We start from the raw sequence: 20,095 nt of genomic DNA on the forward strand, positions 1-20,095 counted from the left end.
GTAGAAGGGATCCAGAGACATCCAGCAGCTAAAAGTCAAAGACAATGGACGAAGTGAAATTTTCGTGAAACTTCTTTTTCGTTCCATAAATGAAAACAAGAATTTTATTGCAAATAGCAAAAAATCATAAACACAATAGAATTGAATATAAGTTTTAAGATAAATTAAGCTTAAGAAAAATCTGTTAATGAGTCCATCTGCAGATTTCTATATCAAAATAACACGGGAGGTACTTGTTCAGGATCACATAGAAAAGAAGCATATCAGACAATGAACGAAAATATTGACGTAAATGCATGCATCGATAGTTTAACGCTGTAATTATAATATTATATTCTTTTTACGTGATCATAGAACATCACTAAGACTGGAAAAATTGTTAATTCACTCGTAAAGAACGCCTTTTACATTTAATATGTGTCAAAAACCTTTATATATCTTTATCATTAACTGTAAAGAAGCCCTATTTTTAAATTAAACCACCACCTCACATTATGACCATCACCAGTGCTAAAAATAAACAGTCAAACAACACACATTACTTCCAATAAATAACACCACCACAATCTTAAATGGGTAACATACAAGTTATCTCCCCCTTTGTATAGATTGTGTTCAACGCTCAAAACACAAATGATGGGAATTACTGGCAGGCCTGGAAGTCTGCGATAGAAACAACACTCTGTTCTGTTGCTGTTAGATACGTTGAAAAATGATAAAGTGATTTTGAAAAAATGTCCATTAAATTATCATTACGTAATTGTCAAGAAATTAATTTTAATCTTTATCTGTTATTTCAAATACTGTAAACGAAGACAATAAAATATATACAAGGGAAACAATTCAACGATTCCCGTTTTTATTTCCACTGTAAAAATAACAGCTGTTGGGTAAAATATTGATTTCAATCAATAAATATTTTTTTTTCAAAATTGAGCATTACTGAATCCTTAATATTGATTTGCTACAGTTTTGTTGAATCACATTTAAACTTACATGAATGAGAAGAGAGCGTATTATTCAATTATTTGTTTTGACTTTATATATATATTGTTATATCTAACAACACTATAAAATATGTACTCATATCATGTAAATCAAACATAGAAACTTTATGTCTCATCTCTCTAAAACAGTTGAGCAAACAGGAAAAGATGTCTAAGCTACACGGATGGTATTTTGTTTGAATAGATTTTTTGATAGAAGGAAAAGAAATTTCCTGATATACTGGAGTGGCTTCATTTTTTTTGTAATTGGTTGGTTAATCAACGAAAGGATACTACTTTGACACCACGTGATAGAATCTTACCTAAAACCAAGATGGCGAACATGGGTCTAGGTTCTCTGCTCTTATTCATCATACTTTGGGGTAAGTAATTATCATAAAAATACATATATTTCAACAACATTCGAGCGACTCTGTCTTATTGTTTTGTTCCGGCGATTAAATTTGAACTAAGAAGGACCTGAATTTTACGGTTAAGCAAGTAAATCATTTTCTATCGAACTGACTGCAATCGTTTCATGTACGTAAAATAGTCTCATAAAAAGTTTATTAATGTTCTCAAATCTTGATCACTCTAAACTATATGGTATTATTTGAACGGACTGGCTACTTCAGGGCAAGCACAGTTTTGTTTCTTTACGTAGTTTATACAATTGAATACCTTATAAAATAAAATGCACATAAGTTATTAATACAAATCCAGGAAGTTAAGGCGGTAAACCCCATATAATTTTGTTCATTCAAGCTTAACCAATATGCACAGAGATACAGAAAAGCGATAAAATTATGAAAGAAACAGCTTCAGTTACTGTAATTGATACCTGAGCCCAACGTATTCAACAAGGCAAAAAAGGTTGATCAGCTGTTGATCTGCCTCTATTCCAAATAGAGCGAAAGAAAAAGTAATATGGCAGACTTTGTTGATAAACGGAAAGGTTATAAGATGTATTTAACATAGTTTGGGGTACTTGTAGTTTATGATTCAATTAATGTATGATGGTGTTGATGATGCGTGGATCCAGAAAATTTTTCCGGGGGGGGGGGTTGTCTGAATTTCTATTCCCCCAAATCATGACATTCCTAATATGTGTGTGTGTGTGTGTGTGGGAGGGGGGGGTGTAGTATACCTATAGCTCCAAGAAAAAAATCAAACCAAGGAAAAAAATATTCCCGAAATCTTGAAATTCCTAATCCCTGGAAGAGGGGGGGGGGGTCCTAGGCATATTTGCGTATGTATTTTACATCTATATTTTACTATGTAAATTTTCCAGGGGAGTCGAAACCCCCCGCCCCCCTCCTCTAGATCCGAGCATGTGATATATTTATTATAAATTTATACGGTTAAAAGGTACATGATATTATTAATATAGCATAATCTATATACTTATCAGGTTTGTTTTTGAATGTCTACTGTGGTTTTTTGGGTTGTTACAGTTCAGCAGTGCAAGCCATCACTGACAAATTGTCAAATGTTCAGACAGACCATCAGCAATCTTTTTTAAAAGACATCCATACCGTCATAAAAAGATCAGTCATCTCCTTTTAAATTTTTTATCAGGTTTTAACCAGTCTACAAATGATGTATAATATAATCATCGTTTGGGATATAATACCCTACATGTGATAAAGAGTTACAGTGGCAAAAATAAAAAAACTCAGATTTTTTACTTTTATTTTGAAAAATGTGGTTAATCCACATTACTTATACCAAAAATTCGTTAACAAGTTTCTCTGCAACTCTTCCTGTTTTTAAGCTTAATCACTTAGTAGATCCAAACTTTTTTATCGAATATATCTAAAAACCCCTACTGACCATAATGAAGCATCACAGCTGAATTCAGCTTAGCGTTGTGTTTGTCTTGGTCAAGACTGATCAAGATCATCACGACGAGTGGAGCGCGATTAAACAAAATAACCGCTTGAAAGCGGCGCATTGCGGATTGATACGATGATATCGTATAATTAAAATGGAAAGTTAACCATGTTGGTCTAGAATATTGCTTTTTTTTTCTGTGATCAAAACGATTGCCTCGACATACCTCGAAACCTATTAAGATTTGAAAGAATGACTACGGTTACTCTACGATAAAGTCCGCGATTTCAATCGCGCTGCGAATCGTGAAAGTAGGAAGGTAGCATTACCGAATGTTTTTGTAATTAATGTATATTTATGCATTTCTTTAACAAGGTAACAACATAACTAAAATAATTTTTCGTTTTTTCAATGTAAATCTATATCAATTTTAGAGTATTACATCCCAAATGGGCTAGAATATGCCATTTGGACGACTGTTCCTAACCTGTTTGAGTGATGTTACCCCCCCCCCCCCGAAAAGATGCCATAGTTACCCTCCTCGTGCGAGACACTAGATAGAGGCATCCCTGCACGTGTTTACACCTGATATGACAAATATTATATTTGATGTTGATATTTTTCTGACAGATGTTGCAGAGGCTGCATACTGCTATACTTACACATATTACGATGGCTACTTTACATACTACTGTTACTACAGCTACGTGTACTTGTAAGTAAACATAAGCTTTACATTAATCAATACAGAAGCTAGTATTACTTTCCTAAGATTGAAGTCTAACTTGTTTTTACTCCATTATTTGATCCTAAAATACCTTATTTTGAAATTAAAGTACATTGTTTTAAATGGTTGTGAAAAGTTACACTGAGGCAGTTTTCTTTTACAATCATACACAAGATTAGTTTTCATTGCTCTGTATACCTATAGGCCCATTGGTTCTATTGCGGGAGCTGTGATTGGTTCTCTGGTATTCCTAGCGGCTATGATTGGATTAATCGTCTTCTTCTGCTGCATCCGACCGCGCCGTCTAGCGGCAAGAGGCCAAATACTGCACACACCTGGATCAAATGTCGCTGTCGTAGCCACGACAGGGGCAGGGGGTAAGTGATATAGCCTTCACTGGAAAAAACATGAAGTTCTGCATCCTGCAGGCCACCTTTTACTCGCGTGCGAAAATTTTTTGCAACCTTTGTTGGACTTAAAAGTCGACTATATATTGGCACGAACTGGTCCGCTAAAGTCTATTATATCTGTTGAAGTTAATAAAAATGCACTTGATGTAGAACAAATTAATCATTGCGAACAAGTTAATCACAGCGTGAACTCTCTGTCATTTCAATTCATTTTGAATATAAGAACATATTTTGTTTTATTCAAATTTGTAAAATCTCAAAACAATTTTGTGTCTTACTGATCAAGCCAAAGGGTGTCGTGATAGATAGTTGCAAAATAGTTTACAGTGTTCTATATGCTCATTTAAAATGTTTAAGTGTAAGATTTATATCAATTAACGTTTTCATAATCAATTAATGTTCTTTCAACGTGTTTCGGCAGGAGTACAGATGGGTGGAGGCTACATCAACACTGCCGCCTATCCTCCGGGGACTCAGCCCGCCTACCCCCCGGGGACACAGCCCGCCTACCCCCCGGGGACACAGCCCGCCTACCCCCAGTACAACTATCCCCCACAGGCGGCAGGACCAGACGGAAACCAACCCCCTCCTCCTTATAAATAAAATATCATACGCAAATATTAATCTGCTTTTTATTCAAACATAAAGGTTTCAAAATGCATATATATACATGATTTTGTCATATCAACATCAGCTATTAACCTTTAGCATTTTCATTTTAAAACTTTTATTCTGGCATCTGAAATCTTATTATTTATCTATTAAGTTCAGTCTATTGTTTAGATTTGTTCAAAGTGTGACATCCAAAAACATTTGATTCATTTTGAAATAACGGTATATATCTGTTTATAATAAAAAAAATATTGCAATTGAGCTTTTTAGTACCAAATGTTTATCAACTTGTGCATATAGAAAGGTTAAGTTTTATTAATTTAGTTTTACAGATTATTGATAGTAATATAATATTCTGTTTTGTTACACGTAGAGGAATCTGTATGATATTGATACAAATTGTTTTTATGAAAGGACATGTAATATCTAAATTCCTGTAATATGCAGTATGTTTATAAATGTGTTTTAACATATCATGCTTCGTTCATTTGTCATATTTGCTAAAACAAATCCAGAAAATGTTGTCAATGAGTCACAGGTCAGTGAATCCGTCATATAACCCGCGACCTATCAAACGATACAAAAAAAAACAACACTGGAAACTAACGCAATATAACTTTTACAAACTACATGTAAAAGGTAAATTTTGATAAATTCCAATGTATATGTAGTGTGAATTCACACACAATATCTTCGTATTTTATAATTTTTCATCATATCATTTTACTGACCTGAAGAACTAAAAATAACCTTATTGGCAATGCACTTTTGATAGAGAAAAAAATTGCCGCACTTTGAAATTTTTTAGACCCTAGTCACAGTCAAATTTTTTTAAAAAGTAAAATGTGGTTTGAGTGTATACCAATATATGTAATTAAAGTTTACTCCCCGCACAATTTTTAAAAAAACAAACCCTTTAAAACAAAAACAAAAATCCCGGACTTTTACAGTATGTAGATAGTTAAATCCTTCAAAATATTTAATGAATTAATCATCGAGGAGACAACCAATCTAATCCAATTTTCAAACCGGTATAATTGGTATCATAAGGAAAACCTGGGTGCCTGTACAGTACAAAACGAAATGGAAACGAAACGAACTGAAACGAAACGAAATCTACCGAAACGAAATCAAATCGAAACCAAACGAAACCAAAGCAAAACGAAACCTACAACATGAGCAAAATGAAGTTAAGTTCATTGCTATACATGTATATTTGACCATTTTAAAGCATAGGCGTCGGAACCGGGGGGGGGGGGGGGGGCTAGGGGGGGGGCTTAGCCCCCCCACTTTTTTTGCAAAGTTATACCTAACCATTAAAAACATAGCATGATAGAGGGTTCAGCCCCCCCCCCCCCCCACTTTTTCTCGCAGGAAAGATTATTGTTCCCAAATTTACCTTGAAAGATTGAGAAGTTGGATTCAGAAGCATACTAGCCCCCCCCCCCCCCTCCCCCCACTGATTAGGATTTCCATGATTTTGGGAATTACTTTTTTCTCAATATTTCTGAGGATTTGTCTAGCCCCCCCCCCCCCCCCTTTCGATTTGCTTCCGACGACAGTGTAAAGTATATTACATGTATATATTAAAGTGTTTACTAGTATTTTAGAAGTAACGAGTTATGTTTGTTCATTTCTAGACGTGCTCATTTGGTGTGGATACGTTTCAAAAGTGATTGCCCATTTCTATGCAAAAAAAAAAAAACAAAAACAAAAAACCAAACAAAACCCCCCCCCCCCCAAAAAAAAAAATCCCCACAAAAAAACCCAAAACAAATTTAGACTCTAACTAAATATAAAACACACGTTCATTGTATCACTTTTAGTTATTTTTTTAATACAATCCAATAGTAATCATACTTGTAAACACAAAATCAGACTTTAGAACCTGGCGATTCTTGTGTCGTTATTGTCTATTTTAATACCAAACATTATCAGATCACCCACTTTTAGAAACAGTAAAATAAAAGCGAAGGACTAGTAATTTTTTAATGGTAAATTGCAACTAGTCCTCGGCCGTTTAAAATAAACTGAGTTGTCGCACCTGCTTTCGCTTTTTAAGACAAACAGTATTAGTTGCTAACTGTCAGGCTGCCTAATTAAGTTATCCCAGTGAACTGAGGATACCAAATTAAAGAGGAGACAAATTTCATTTTCATAAACTTTGATGCAAATGAGCATCCTAATATATAACAAGAGGTCCAGGGGCCACATCGCTCACCTGAGCAACAATTGCCTTAATTCTGATCAAATTAGCATTACAGTATCAAATATCTTGACAACTGAGTACAGTAGATCTTGCTAAAAAATTTATCCACCTCTTATTTTTTGGTAAATACCAAGCCCCTTTTGTTGTTGTACCTGTTAGAAGATTTTTCTCTATTCCTATATTACCTCCCCCCTTTTCGTGGCCCCACTTTCCTCTAGGGAATCATGGTTTCATCAAACTTAAATCTGCATAACCTGTGCTTTCACACCGCCATCACGGTCTAGCCCTACCACTAGGGACTGTGATTTTGCAAACTTGAATTTACACTACCCGAGGATGCCTTTACACAAGTTTAAGCTTTTCTGGCCAAATAGTCTTTAAAAAGAAGATTTTTAAAGATTTTCTCTATATATTCCTAAGTAAAAATTCATCCCCCATTGTGGCCTCACCTTACCCCATGACTATTATTTAAACAAACTTGAATCTATATGATCTGGGGATGCTTCCACTCAAATTTGGGCTTTCCTGGCCTAATAGTTTTGAGAAGAAGACTTTTAAATATTTTCTCTCTATATAAAAATTTATCCCCCATTGTGGCCCTGCCCTACCCCCAGGGACCATGATTTGAACAAACTTGAATCTACATTATCTGAGGATGGTTACACGCCAATTTAAACTTTCTTGGCCGAATAGTTTTCAAAAGAAATTTTTTAAAAGTTTTTCTCTATATATTCCTATAGAAAAATTTATCCCTCAATGCTGGCCCCACCCTATCCCCGGGGACCATGATTTGAACAAACTTGAATCTACACTTCCTGAGGATGCTTCCATTTTAATTTGAGCTTTCCTGGCCTAATAGATTTTTAAAGATTTTCTCTATATATTCCTATGTAAAACTTGATTCCCCAATTGTGGCCCCACCCTACCCCCGGGGATCATGATTTAAACAAACTTGAATCTACTCTCCTGAGGATGCTTCCATTTTAATTTGAGCTTTTCTGGCCTAATAGTTTTTGAGAAGAAAATTTTTAAAGATTTTCTCTATATATTCCTATGTAAAACATGATCCCCCAATTGTGGCCCCTTTCTCCCCCCGGGGACCATGATTTGAACAAACTTGAATCTACACTTCCTGAGGATGCTTCCATTTTAATTTGAGCTTTTCTAGCCTAATCGTTTTTGAGAAGAAGATTTTTAAAGATTTTCTCTATATATTCCGATGTAAAACTTGATCACCCAATTGTGGCCCCACCCTACCCCCGGGGACCATGATTTGAACAAACTTGAATCTACACGACCTCCTGAGGATGCTCCCATTTTAATTTGAGCTTTTCTGGCCTGATAGTTTTTGAGAAGAATATTTTTTAATTATGTTCTCTATATATTCCTATGTAAAACTTGATCCCCCTCTTGTGGCCCCTCCCTACCCCCGGGGACCATGATTTGAACAAACTTAAATCTACACTACCTGATGATGCCTCCACACAAGTTTAAGCTTTTCAGGCCGAATAGTTTTTGAGAAGAAGATTTTTGAAAAATACCAACAATTTTTCGATAATTTTCAATTATCTCCCCTTTAAAGAGGGTATGGCACTTCATTTGAACAAACTTGAATCCCCTTCACCTAGTGGTGCTTTGTGCCAAATTTGGTTGAAATCTGCCCAGTGGTTCTTGAGAAGAAGATGAAAATGTGAAAAGTTTACAACAACAACGACGACAACAACGACGACGACAACGACGACAACGACAGAAACGGACAAATTGTGATCAGAAAAGCTCACTTGAGCCTTTGGCTCAGGTGAACTAAAAAAGAAAGCTGACCCAACAAAAGTGTCTTTTTATGGTATGATACCAAACACATTCATCATCGTAATACTACATCGAGAAATTGACCCATCCACTTTTCAGATAGAGAGATCAATATTGAATTGTAAGTATAGTTTTGAACGACATAGTGCATTTATTTTAGAAGTTTGATAATTTATAAATGCCTATTGATATGCACTCTTAGAAATCCAATAGTTTAATAAACATTTTATCTAACTATTGACTCAGAGCCTTTTGACGGTGTGTAACTTTGACATCACGTGATAAAATCTTATCTAAAAACAAAATGGCGAAGATGGGTGTGAGTCCCCTGATCTTTTTTATTGTACTTTGGGGTAAGTAATAATAATGACAATCGTATAACTTTGATGCATTGTTTTGGTGGTGCTTTAAATTGAATTTAAATTGAACTAGGTTTTGTTTAAATCTTGGTTCATTTTCCTCAGACAACATGACATTTAAATGTTATTGCTTCATAACAAAGGTAGGCGGCGGTTTGCTATCTAGTGTTTATTTGCTTAGTTCATCGCAATTGATTACCTTGAAAAAATACGGTAGAGTGCGATGTTAAAACTATATACCCCGGAAGTTCGAGAGACAAACCCTTTTTTGTTTTGTATTCAATATGCAGATATTGAAATAGAATGGCGGAGATGTTATGAGAAGAATTATGGCTTTGCATCACTTGCCTTCACTGTTGCACGATTAAAACGTATTTAACTAGGTACCCCCCCCCCCTCTCCAAATAAAATGGACCAGATTTTACAGGGTTATAGTTGTGCCCAGTACCTTAAACAGTTACATAAAGCATTATATGAATGTACTTCTTTATGATATGGATTCTTTAAAATATTATAAAGATATTGATTTACTCTCAGAGGTTGTTGATTTTCGATTTTGTATAGAACCCTTTCCCTTAACCAATCCCCGTCTGAATATATGGCTATAGAGCACTTTTTACTGGGGAATGGTGACCAAATGGTAGATCCCACCCCATGGAAAGCTTGCTTTATTGTGGTGTTTCCCCATGTATAGTATTCTATATATACAGTAGTAGATTTAAGATGACGTTTATTATTTCATAATAAGTATTTAGCCTGTATTTAGCCCCTCTCAGAAATTATCAGGCAAACCTGACACTGGTGTGCATTATCTGATGGCAGTAGTCAGGTATAACAAATTTTGACACATTCCCAAGAATTAACTTTTTAAATGTAACAATTGATGATGTTTAAAATATTTCTCTCTACTTATCGATGTCTAGCTGGTGTCTAGGATAAGAAACTGTGAAATTCTTGGATCCGAGAGGTGGGCTTCTAAAGCAGGAAAAGGGGAGCTATTAATACACATACAACAGTCTATATAATACATGCTGTTGATATTTTCTGACAGATGTCGCTGATGTGACCTGTTTACAGCCTATATGATACATGCTATTGAAATATTCTGCCAGATGTCGCTAATGTGACCTGTTTACAGCCTATATGTTACATGCTGTTGATATATTCTGCCAGATGTCGCTGATGTGACTTGTTTACAGCCTATATGATACATGCTGTTGATATTTTCTGTATGTGACTTGTTTACAGCCTATATGATACATGCTATTGATATTTTCTCACAGATGTCGCTGATGCCCGGTATTGCTATGAATACTCATACAACAGTGGCTATATATCCTACTACTGTTCCTACTACGTGTACTTGTAAGTTAACATAGTTTATCTATTAATCAATACAAACCGCAGTTTTATTTTCATTTTATTAATTGAAATGCAACTGGTTTTTAATTCTTTAATTATTTGATATGCATTACGACAACTTTTCCCTTTATAATCACTTTTTTTTTGAGTTAGTGATAAGCTAATTAATAGCTCAAGCTGCTTTTACGGCCATTTGTATATAGCACATTTGTATAAAGCATATTCTTCCTAACTATGTTCAATTAAAATGTTACTCAGTATTTAATTGTCTTAATTTTTGTTATCAAAATACGTCATATGAAAACTATAATGCAAATAGGTACATGGAGGCATTTCTTCAGATTTTGTTCTTAAATCATGCATAAGATTACTCTCTCTGCTCTTTACCTCCAGACCAATTGGTTCTATCGTGGGGGCTGTAATTGGTTCTCTGGTAGGCCTAGCCTGTCTGATTGGAATCATCGTATTCTTCTGCTGCATCCGACCACGCCGCCTAGCGGCAAGAGGCCAAGTACTGCACGCGCCTGGAACAAATGTTGCCGTAATGTCGTCGACAACTGGAGGTTTGTGATTCGTTTTTTTTTTTTATTATAACATATATATTTTGTTTAAAAACTGCATGTTATTCTTACTGAGAAAAGTTTGCAAGATCATTATCGTTTAGAACCTTGATTTTATAATGGCCATTGTTGCCCAGGTAAGCGATGGGGTCAATGAGCCTCTTGATTCATGTATTATAAGAATTATAGTTGTTCGTTAGTTGAATTACACCTGTGTGTTTTTTCTGCATCAGGAGTACAGATGGGTGGAGGCTATATCAACACTGCCGCCTATCCCCCGGGGACACAGCCCGCGTACCCCCAGTACAATTATCCCCCACAGGCTGCGGCACCAAGCGGATACCAACCTCCTCCCGCTTATAAATAAATTCTCATGTTAGTGTCACGCTGCCCCCTTCTTTGCCTTATTGAAAAACACTTGTTAATGTCACAATGATTGTTCGATAATAATCCGCTTTTTATGAAAACTCAAAGTTTTCGAAATGCATATATATATATATATATATATTTAGATTATTGATTTATCAATGAAATTTTGTTATTTTGAATTCATTATTTTTTTTCAAATACTTAATTTGTGTATCAACCATGAGTGAAAAAAGTCCGTTTGTAATGGATTTAAAAACATGATTTTTCTACCATAATGTGTCATTTAAAGCTATTGGAATAACTTTAAAATAAATGTGTATATTATTTGTTAGAATTGAATTGATTTATGAAGGTTTCATACGGTTATCGTTCCATACATGTTAAAAAAAATTACTAATCGGTACAACTTGTACTATGTTGTTTCCATCAATTTTGTGATATTTACTTGTATCAGATTGTTAAAGATAAGTTAAAAATCTTTGATTTTAAACTTTTAATGTAACACTGTTTTTCGTTTTATGGATTTTTGAGATGGTTGAGAGTTTGTTATTGTCATTTTTTATCATAAAAATTACTGAGAGATGAATATTCTAATGAAAGTTAAATGAAAGTTATTTTTATTAAATTAAGCTTCGTAAAGCGAATAAAGGAAAATTAGACAAGTTTTGTTTTAGAACGTTTTCTCTATTATCTACTCCGCTTCAAATCAAAGGATAAAAACGCGTAAAGATTACTTCAGGTTTGAGTTAAGGACAAGGATAAGCAATTGCAATGGAGAAGCCAGTTGCTATCAAGAGTTTTTTTTGCTTACCTCCTTTAATAAAGTCTTGGATTTGAAAGAAAAAACCTCCACAAATTTCAACTGGTTAATACTACCAGAAATCTTACATTAAAGCTGAATGGAAATACCCGGTGGTGTTAATCAGAGCGTTGCAATATCGATTTTGTCTTATTTGCATTCATAAAATTACTTGGTATTCAACTGTTACAGTGAATTAAACCCAAAAAAGGCTAATGTCCAAATTGTAGAATGTAAGTTATTTATTCGAGATCTTTATCAATGATAAGTATTTTTAGCTAAACTAATACTCTTTAGTTATAATGAAGAGAGAAATGAATACTCTTTAGTTATAATAAAGAGAAAGTTATTTGGTACATTTTATATATATGTATTTAACTGTCTATTTTCTAATATGTGCACATTGCTTACCATTACAAAACAGTGCAGTATTTGTTTATCTACACCAGTTTTAGAAAGAAATATTTAATAAAGGCTTTTATTTATCAGACGCCCTAAACTCGTCTATATTTAGATAAACGGGTCTTCATGAAAACACGTGTTGCTAAAACGCGGTACAGAAAACGGAACAGAAAGCGGAACAGGATGGATTACGGAAACTGTTATATAATGTTATTTACTTTATAGATGTGTTAAACAAGCTTAAAACAATATACTTCATGTATTTTTAGTATTGTTAAAACTACTCTCCATATTCAAGTTTATTTTTTTTTTTTAGAAAATATATGATTTTCTTCCAATTAACATTTAATGCTTTGACCACTAGTCCCAGTTTATAAAACTAAACAACATATCCATATCTCTATTTGGATTAAGTTGCAGGAATGTACAATAACGTAGGTAAACGTAAAAAATTGCCAATCCTTAAATATTACAATAACATATGTAAACGAATGCCAATTTTGGAAGAATTTTAAGGAGATTTTGCAGTACATCTAGAGCGTTAGTGATCCAATGAAATGATTCTGTTTTCGATTAATTTTCTTTAAAATTGCGAGACGAAAACGTTAGCAAACAGATGTTGCAGCTAAACCCTTTAACAATGAAAGTGGATGTTGTTCGTCTGTCACGGTATTGATATCAATAATGCTATTGATAAATGTTTGAAATAGTATCACTAAAAATTCAATGTGGATGAGGGTACACCACGTTTGAATTTTTTAAGAATAAGTATAAAATCCCAAACAAGTTTTAAAGTCATGAAAAACACAACCAAACGCTTCAGCCAACTGCCCTTCACTATTTTTCCAATAATATTACAAAGGAAAGTAATAAAAAAGTTATTTTAAAAGCTTATTTAATCACAATGTGTGTACATTTCATTTCTCCGTTTCGTACTTTATTAAGCAATGATTTAGTTGATAGACATTCATACGAATGATATCAAATAATAACGCAACCTTTTGATAATAATCATTTATGAAATATGAATAAATGTTATAAAGTAAAAATTTGTATCAAATCTATACAATATTTAAGCATTAAACGTCATAATATTTTTCCGTTCCGTTCCGCTTTCCGTTCCGCTTTCCGTTCCGTTTTCCGTTCCGCGTTTTAGCAACACCCTCATGAACCGGTTTAAATTATTTTCAAATTATAGCACTTCAGAAGTACTGAAGGTATTGAATAAGTAGAAATTACATTAACAGCTATTAGGAGAGCCACTTTTCTGTAAGTATTATTGTATTCCCGCAATTGTATCTACGGCAAAACTTTTAACTTAAAAATATGATAAATAAACATAAGTAATAGAATGGAATGTTAAAAATAGGCATGATCACATTTGTAAATTTAGACTCGTAAACTTTTGACAATCAAGTGACACCATATTATTATTCCATTATTGATAATATCTAAAGACTAAGAACATGTGTCATGGCATGTGAAGATCTTGATGAATGTTACAATCCATGACGTCTCTGTATTAAAGAACCTGCACAAACTAGAGAGAAATAGGGAAAAGGGTCCTTGAAATCAAGTCACAGGACCCCTTTTAAAGCTTTACAACGTAATCTTGCGATAACTCGAATTGTGTGCAAAACGAGCGAAAATTTTAAAGTTTTTCTTGGTAGGGTGCTCATTGAAACAAATTTCAAATTAATATTTTTTTATTTGAAAGGTAACATGCCGTTTCCATCGGAAGAGAACATCTGGTTTTTAAAACTCAGTGCTTTGATTTTAAATACTGGAGGCTTTATCATGACACACGCATTGAAGGAAAAAATAAAAGCTGAACAACCTACGTTTCCAGATTTTCTAAATAATAAAAAACATGACGTGTTTCATCTTTTCTTCAAACATTTGTGTTGTTTGTGTCTACCTCACGCAAATAATCGGCAGTATGGGCAAGTAAGGTCAACCTACCAGTGGGAGTTACTATATGTAAAAAATGAAGCAAGGAAATGTCGCAATAGAAAAAAAAATTGCTGCTGCGTATATGACATAAAACCTAATGTGAACGAAGATGATCTGGATATATCTTTAAAAATTTGTTTGCTTGTTAATTTATTTCAACTTTCTGGGCAAGAAAAACAGAATCTTGAAAAGCTTCGCAAGCAGAGAAACACTTACTTTGGTCATGCAACCAAAGCAAGCATAAATGAATCTGATTATATTCATACATTTGATGACGTGGCTTTTGTTTTAAAAAGCATTGCATTTCCTTATGGAACATCATTACATAATCAAATATGCAAAGACATCGACGAAATTAAGGATGATCCCATGCTTAAAATGGGTTATCAGATGATAATTAATTGGATCAAACAATCGGACGGACCCCATGCACGTGTGATTCAGGGAGATTTTGAAAAAGCAATAACAAAAGTAATGGACGAAATCAAAAAGGTAATGCTAATTTTCTATTATTCAAACTTTTAAATAAATGCCAAAAACAAACTTTTCAAGACTTCACATCTCACATATTCACTTCTCTACAAATATAGAGACATTGACACTGTCAAATATTTTCTTTAGTTAACTCCTTCCCTCTAAAAATTTAAAGGGTGCGTGATTAAAAGAGATTAAATGAGACTAGGGAAACACTAGTTCACAAAAAACATATATCTAAACAAAAAATTGCTTTCTTTTGAAATTTACGACCAATTGATAATTGGGATGTGTAGATTTCAGTTCTGTTATTTTCTACAAAGATATGAATGTATGATCCATTTTCATAAGAAATAGTTGGAATTTTTCTTTGTGGATATACATATATGTATGTATTAATACACTCATAATAATTTCATTTACATATAAATACATGTACTTCGATTTCCTTGAAGCTTATATGGAGACATTTTAGCATATCACGATTGATTTGCCAATGATTTTCACTTAACAAATTTACGGTTGTTGAAAACTAATAACAGTTTCTCAATAACAGTTCTATTAATGACACTGTTTGGGACACTCATATATTTTCTGGGAAAACAATTACTCTGCTGTTAGTATCAATGTTTTATATTCTATACATGGTGCTAAATTTTACTTTTAATATTCACTACATTCCACTGCCAGGTAGATTGATTCATTCATGCAGATTGCATAAATCATCATTCAGTGTTATTTTGTACAAAAACGAAAAAAACCTCTACAACTTGCCAAACAAAAATGCCACGTTTTAGCTCACCTGGAGTGAAAGCTCAAGTGAGCTCTTCTTATCACATTTTGTCTGTCTGTAAACTTTTCACATTTTCAAAATCTTCTCGGGAACAACAGCGCCAATTTCAATCAAACTTGACACAAAGCACCCTTAGGCAAAAGTGATTCAAAGTTGTAAAAATTAAGGACCACGCCCATTTACAAGGGAATATAATTAGGAATAAATGAAAATTTCCGTAATATTTTCAAAAATCTTCTCAAGAACCATTTGGTAAGGAAAGCTGAACTTAACTGGAAGCAGCCTAAGGTTGTGAGATTCAAAGTTGTAAAAATCATGACCCCAGGGGTAGGTAGGGCCACAATGTGGGGGTCAAATTTTACATAGGAATATAGAGAATAAATCTTTAAAAATCTTCTCAGAAACCAATCTGCCATGAAAGCTGAAAGTTTATGTGGAAGCATTCTTTGATTGTGTAATCATGACCCCTGGAGGTAGGTCTTCTTCTCAGAAACAAATCGGCTGAAACTTGTGTGAAAGCATCTTCATGTAGGGTATATTCAAGTGTGTTCAAATCACGATCCCCGGGGATAGAATGAGTTCACAACGGGGGGGGGGGGTGCTACATAGGAATATGTAAGGAAACATCTTTAAAAATCTTCATCTAAAAATCCATTAGCTTAGAAAAGTCGTAGCTTTAGTGAAAGCAACTTAAAATGGTGCAGATTCAAATTCGTTAAAATTGGTATCTTTAGAGGTAGGGAGGGACCAGATTGGGGATCCAATTGTACAAAGGAAAACATTTTAATCAATCACAAATTAAAGCACACAGCGGGTGCAACCGGTCAGCAGAGGATGCTCACTCCTCATAGGCACCTGATCCTACCTCTTTTTTTTTAGAGGGCCTTGTTGCTCTGCTTTGAATTTGTATTTTGTCTTACTGATTTTTGAGATGGTTGATAGTTTGTTATAGTCATTTTTCACCTTAAAAAGAAACAGGGAAACATATGATATTTCAAAACAGATGTAAACACTACCTTCTTAATAACATCAAATTTATATTTCATATATACACCAACCTATACATTTTTTATAGAGTATAGCAAGACATTTATTACAATTTTTGAATATCTTCTCGTTTGTTATACATGTGTAGCATTTGATCTCAAAATTAAATCGTATTTTTAACCATTGTAAATGTATAGAATGTAAAGTATAGGTTTTTAATCGTTTACAAAAATTCTAATATCATTAGTCGAGTTGCAAGCGAGATATATAATTTTGTATACAAAGCATCTTATAGATCTACACATTTGACATATAAGATTTAGGGGATCTTTAATTGTTTTTCATTCAATTGTTTATAGTATCAAATGGAGGAAACAGGAGAAAAGAAACCAAAAGGTAATAAAACCATCGAAGTTATTAGCTATCTAATACTAGTCACAACTGGAATTGTTGAACCTTAAGTAGATTTAAAAACGCAAAATATAAAATATATAAGACGAGTAATGCTTAATTTTAATCATTAAAATAGCAACGTACAACCTTAGGTTTTTATAAATACAAAATTGATAAAAAAAACTCAACCTCCCTCAATGTTTACATGTTTTTTTTTAATAAGATTCCAAATTTGAAATAAACATTTTTATTTAATTTTCGTTTTAAAAACATACCTTACAAAGACCAATTATCAATGTGATTAGTCCTGGTTTGGTTAAAATGCAATGCCAATGCCAAATACAATTAAGTAATGTTTAATAAAATGCATTGATTGCAGGTCATTTAAATCTCCAAGACAGCGATGAAATGCTACGAAAGAAAGTAGAAAAGAAATTAAGTGGTACGGATATTGAATATTTAAAACGATTTTCATTCTTTGTTTTTCATTTTATTGTAGCGACCATTTAAAAAATCTACAGTAATTATTATTTCTTTTAGAAATTAAATTCCATTCTGTCCATGGTGTAAATCAAAAGAAAAAGACTAGGTCGTCTTTGTCAACAAGCTTTTCCTTACCAAAAAGAACCAAAGATGGACCCATTAAAAGAGGTAAATATAATGTTCATTCAAAATACCTATTTTATACCGACGTTTTTAGAAGGACACATTAAAAATATTTGAATGGCAAATGAATCTGAAATAATAAACTCAATCTGAAATAATAAATTTTTTCGTAGCGATATCTGGTGATGAACCTGAATATGTGAACAACATTCATTCCTTAAAACCAGACGAGATGATCCTTTTGTTGGCAATAATAAAAGCGTGTAAAACTAGAAGTAAACGATCATTTGAAAATAAAATGGCAGAAATACCTGAACAATGTCAGTTTTTGCTTGCCAAAGATGAAAGAGGGTATCGTGTAATACATTATGCTTCTGAGAGAATGGATAATTCAATTCCTTTTCTGGAAGTTTTAATCAACCATGGTGCAAATCTTGCGGACAAAACTTCAGACGGAATGACGGTTTTACACATCGCTTGCAAAAATGGTAACGTTAAGCTCTGTCAATTTTGTTTGTCGAAAGAACCTGATCTGCTCAACATTGAAGACTGCAATGGATGGAATGCGATGTTGTTTGCCTCATTTTACGGAAATAAATCGGTCATATCATTTTTAAGAAAAAACTATAGAGAGGTATGCATTACATCAGGCACAAATTCCGTCAACATCCTCCATTTAGCATGTTTAAGTGGAAACAGTAGCCTTTATATAGAACTTCAGAAAACATATCCTGAGATTACACGCGAAAAAGATAACGAAGGAAGAATTATCGCGCACTATGCAGTACGTGGAGGAAATAAAAAAATCTTAAAGATGCTTATTACTTCTAAATGGGTGTCAGAAGAGTTAAAAGTATCAATATACCCCAGAAATATTTTGCACATTGCTTGTCTGTATAGTGACAGGAGAATTGTCAATCTTATAATTTCCGAATATCCATTCATGCTCCATGAAGCCGACAATGAAGGCTATAATGCTGCTCATTATGCAGCGTTTGGGGGAAATGTATCAGTGATGCGTCTTCTAATGGAATATCTGAATGACAAGGTACAGCAGTACAGTATTAACTGTAACAACAACATCAATATTTTACAAACAGCTTGTATTTATAGAAAAACGGAGATGTGGAAATTCATTGCACAGAAGTTACCAAAACTCGTTTTGGAAAGAGATGATAATGGTTGGTTAATACAACATGTGGCAGCAAGATGTGGTAATATTGATGTTTTGAAAATTATCGTAGAAGACAAATATGTGGAAGACATAACTCCCAAAGACCAAAATGGAAGAACAATTTTACACATTGCCAGTCTCTATGGGAAATTCAATGTATGTGAGTACCTTGTGTCCAAATTTCCTGACTTGATTAAAGAAAGAGATGAATATGGTTGTCCGGCCTGTGTTCTAGCTGCAAGGGGAGGTAATCTGAAAGCTTTTAAGCTGCTTCATGAAATATCCAACTCATTTCTCACCAACGAAGACAAAAAGAACATGTATGATGCTGCAAAACTATCAAATAATGAAGAAATTATAAGGCTCACAAGAGATAGTTATCAAGACAACAACTTGACGGAAGCCATTCAGGACCTAACTGTCGGTGATGTTGAAGAAATTACATTTAGCCTGGAGAAGGAATCAGATGACAGACTGAGTACATGTAGTGGCGATAGCGAAAGCATGTTCTAAAGAAAAATTATATACAGTTAGCAGTGTTTATTTCTTCTGCAATTGCAAACAGCAATTAAGGTGCCTGATACGCATTTTGAGGTTAATTATATTATGAAAATGCTATCATATTGTTACTTACTTTGTAAGAAAAGATATGGTTATCTTTGTCAATGATCCTTATGAGATAATGAGAGTCGGGGATAATTGTGAAGCTCAATTTCAATGTTTATTCATAATTTCAATTAGATGTCAAACCATGATATTATTTTTAAAATCGTAGGTCTAAAGACCTTACAGTGATTTCATTGTTTCTTTTTATTATTATTCCTTATTAATTTTTTAAAAGATTTCTTGAGAACTATTAGATGTATTTCTTAATTTTTGTTAGTTAGAAGTCAATTCATAGTCAATATATGAATTTTACATAAAATCCGTTTTTGAAAAGATCGGTTCCGGTGCAGAGTTAAAGACAATCTTCTTGTTTCAAATGGAATTTGAAGAATAGGTTTTTTGCTTATTATTATTTCCACTTTTTAATGATGCTCTGTGCCGTTTCTGTATATCAGTCAAGTTGTTCTGGAAAAGTCCAAAGTTGTTATAATAAATGGATGGGCATACAGACGTAGAACGACCAGTCACCCGGTCGCCCACTTGGAAACGTGAGTTCTATCCGGGTACTCCGGCTTCTTTCCACACCAATGACCCCTTCGCGCTTACACCCGTGCCAACGAGAGGATATTAATATAAGTTGTAGAACTTTTTTATCAGTCGTTGTAAAATAAA

The 20,095-nt window shown here is 33.7% G+C and overlaps 3 protein-coding genes across 4 annotated transcripts; all 3 read left to right on the forward strand.

The window, feature by feature from the left end:
* Positions 1-1,173: 1,173 nt before the first annotated feature.
* LOC128160666 (uncharacterized) lies at positions 1,174-5,042 on the forward strand. The gene is made up of 4 exons (XM_052824031.1): positions 1,174-1,369; positions 3,450-3,534; positions 3,751-3,923; positions 4,378-5,042. The coding sequence occupies exons 1-4, from the start codon at positions 1,321-1,323 to the stop codon at positions 4,557-4,559; spliced, it is 489 nt and encodes a 162-aa protein (XP_052679991.1). The 5' UTR covers positions 1,174-1,320; the 3' UTR covers positions 4,560-5,042.
* Positions 5,043-8,797: 3,755 nt separating this feature from the next.
* Positions 8,798-11,898, forward strand: LOC128159324 (uncharacterized). Its single transcript, XM_052822378.1, has 4 exons — positions 8,798-8,939; positions 10,229-10,310; positions 10,701-10,870; positions 11,101-11,898. Exons 1-4 carry the CDS (start codon positions 8,891-8,893, stop codon positions 11,232-11,234), a joined length of 435 nt encoding a protein of 144 aa, XP_052678338.1. The 5' UTR covers positions 8,798-8,890; the 3' UTR covers positions 11,235-11,898.
* A 152-nt stretch (positions 11,899-12,050) lies between these two features.
* On the forward strand, positions 12,051-20,027 carry LOC128159323 (uncharacterized). 2 transcript variants are annotated; one of them, XM_052822377.1, is made up of 7 exons: positions 12,051-12,268; positions 13,636-13,706; positions 14,155-14,882; positions 17,004-17,040; positions 17,417-17,479; positions 17,578-17,688; positions 17,817-20,027. In XM_052822377.1, exons 3-7 carry the CDS (start codon positions 14,160-14,162, stop codon positions 19,328-19,330), a joined length of 2,448 nt encoding a protein of 815 aa, XP_052678337.1. In that variant the 5' UTR covers positions 12,051-12,268; positions 13,636-13,706; positions 14,155-14,159; the 3' UTR covers positions 19,331-20,027. The 2 variants fall into 2 exon arrangements, with proteins under 2 accessions (XP_052678337.1, XP_052678336.1); XM_052822376.1 differs by lacking the exon at positions 13,636-13,706.
* Positions 20,028-20,095: the final 68 nt, after the last annotated feature.

The sequence above is a fragment of the Crassostrea angulata genome, chromosome 8 (assembly GCF_025612915.1).
Source record: "Crassostrea angulata isolate pt1a10 chromosome 8, ASM2561291v2, whole genome shotgun sequence".
NCBI classification, from domain to species: Eukaryota; Metazoa; Mollusca; class Bivalvia; order Ostreida; family Ostreidae; genus Magallana; species Magallana angulata.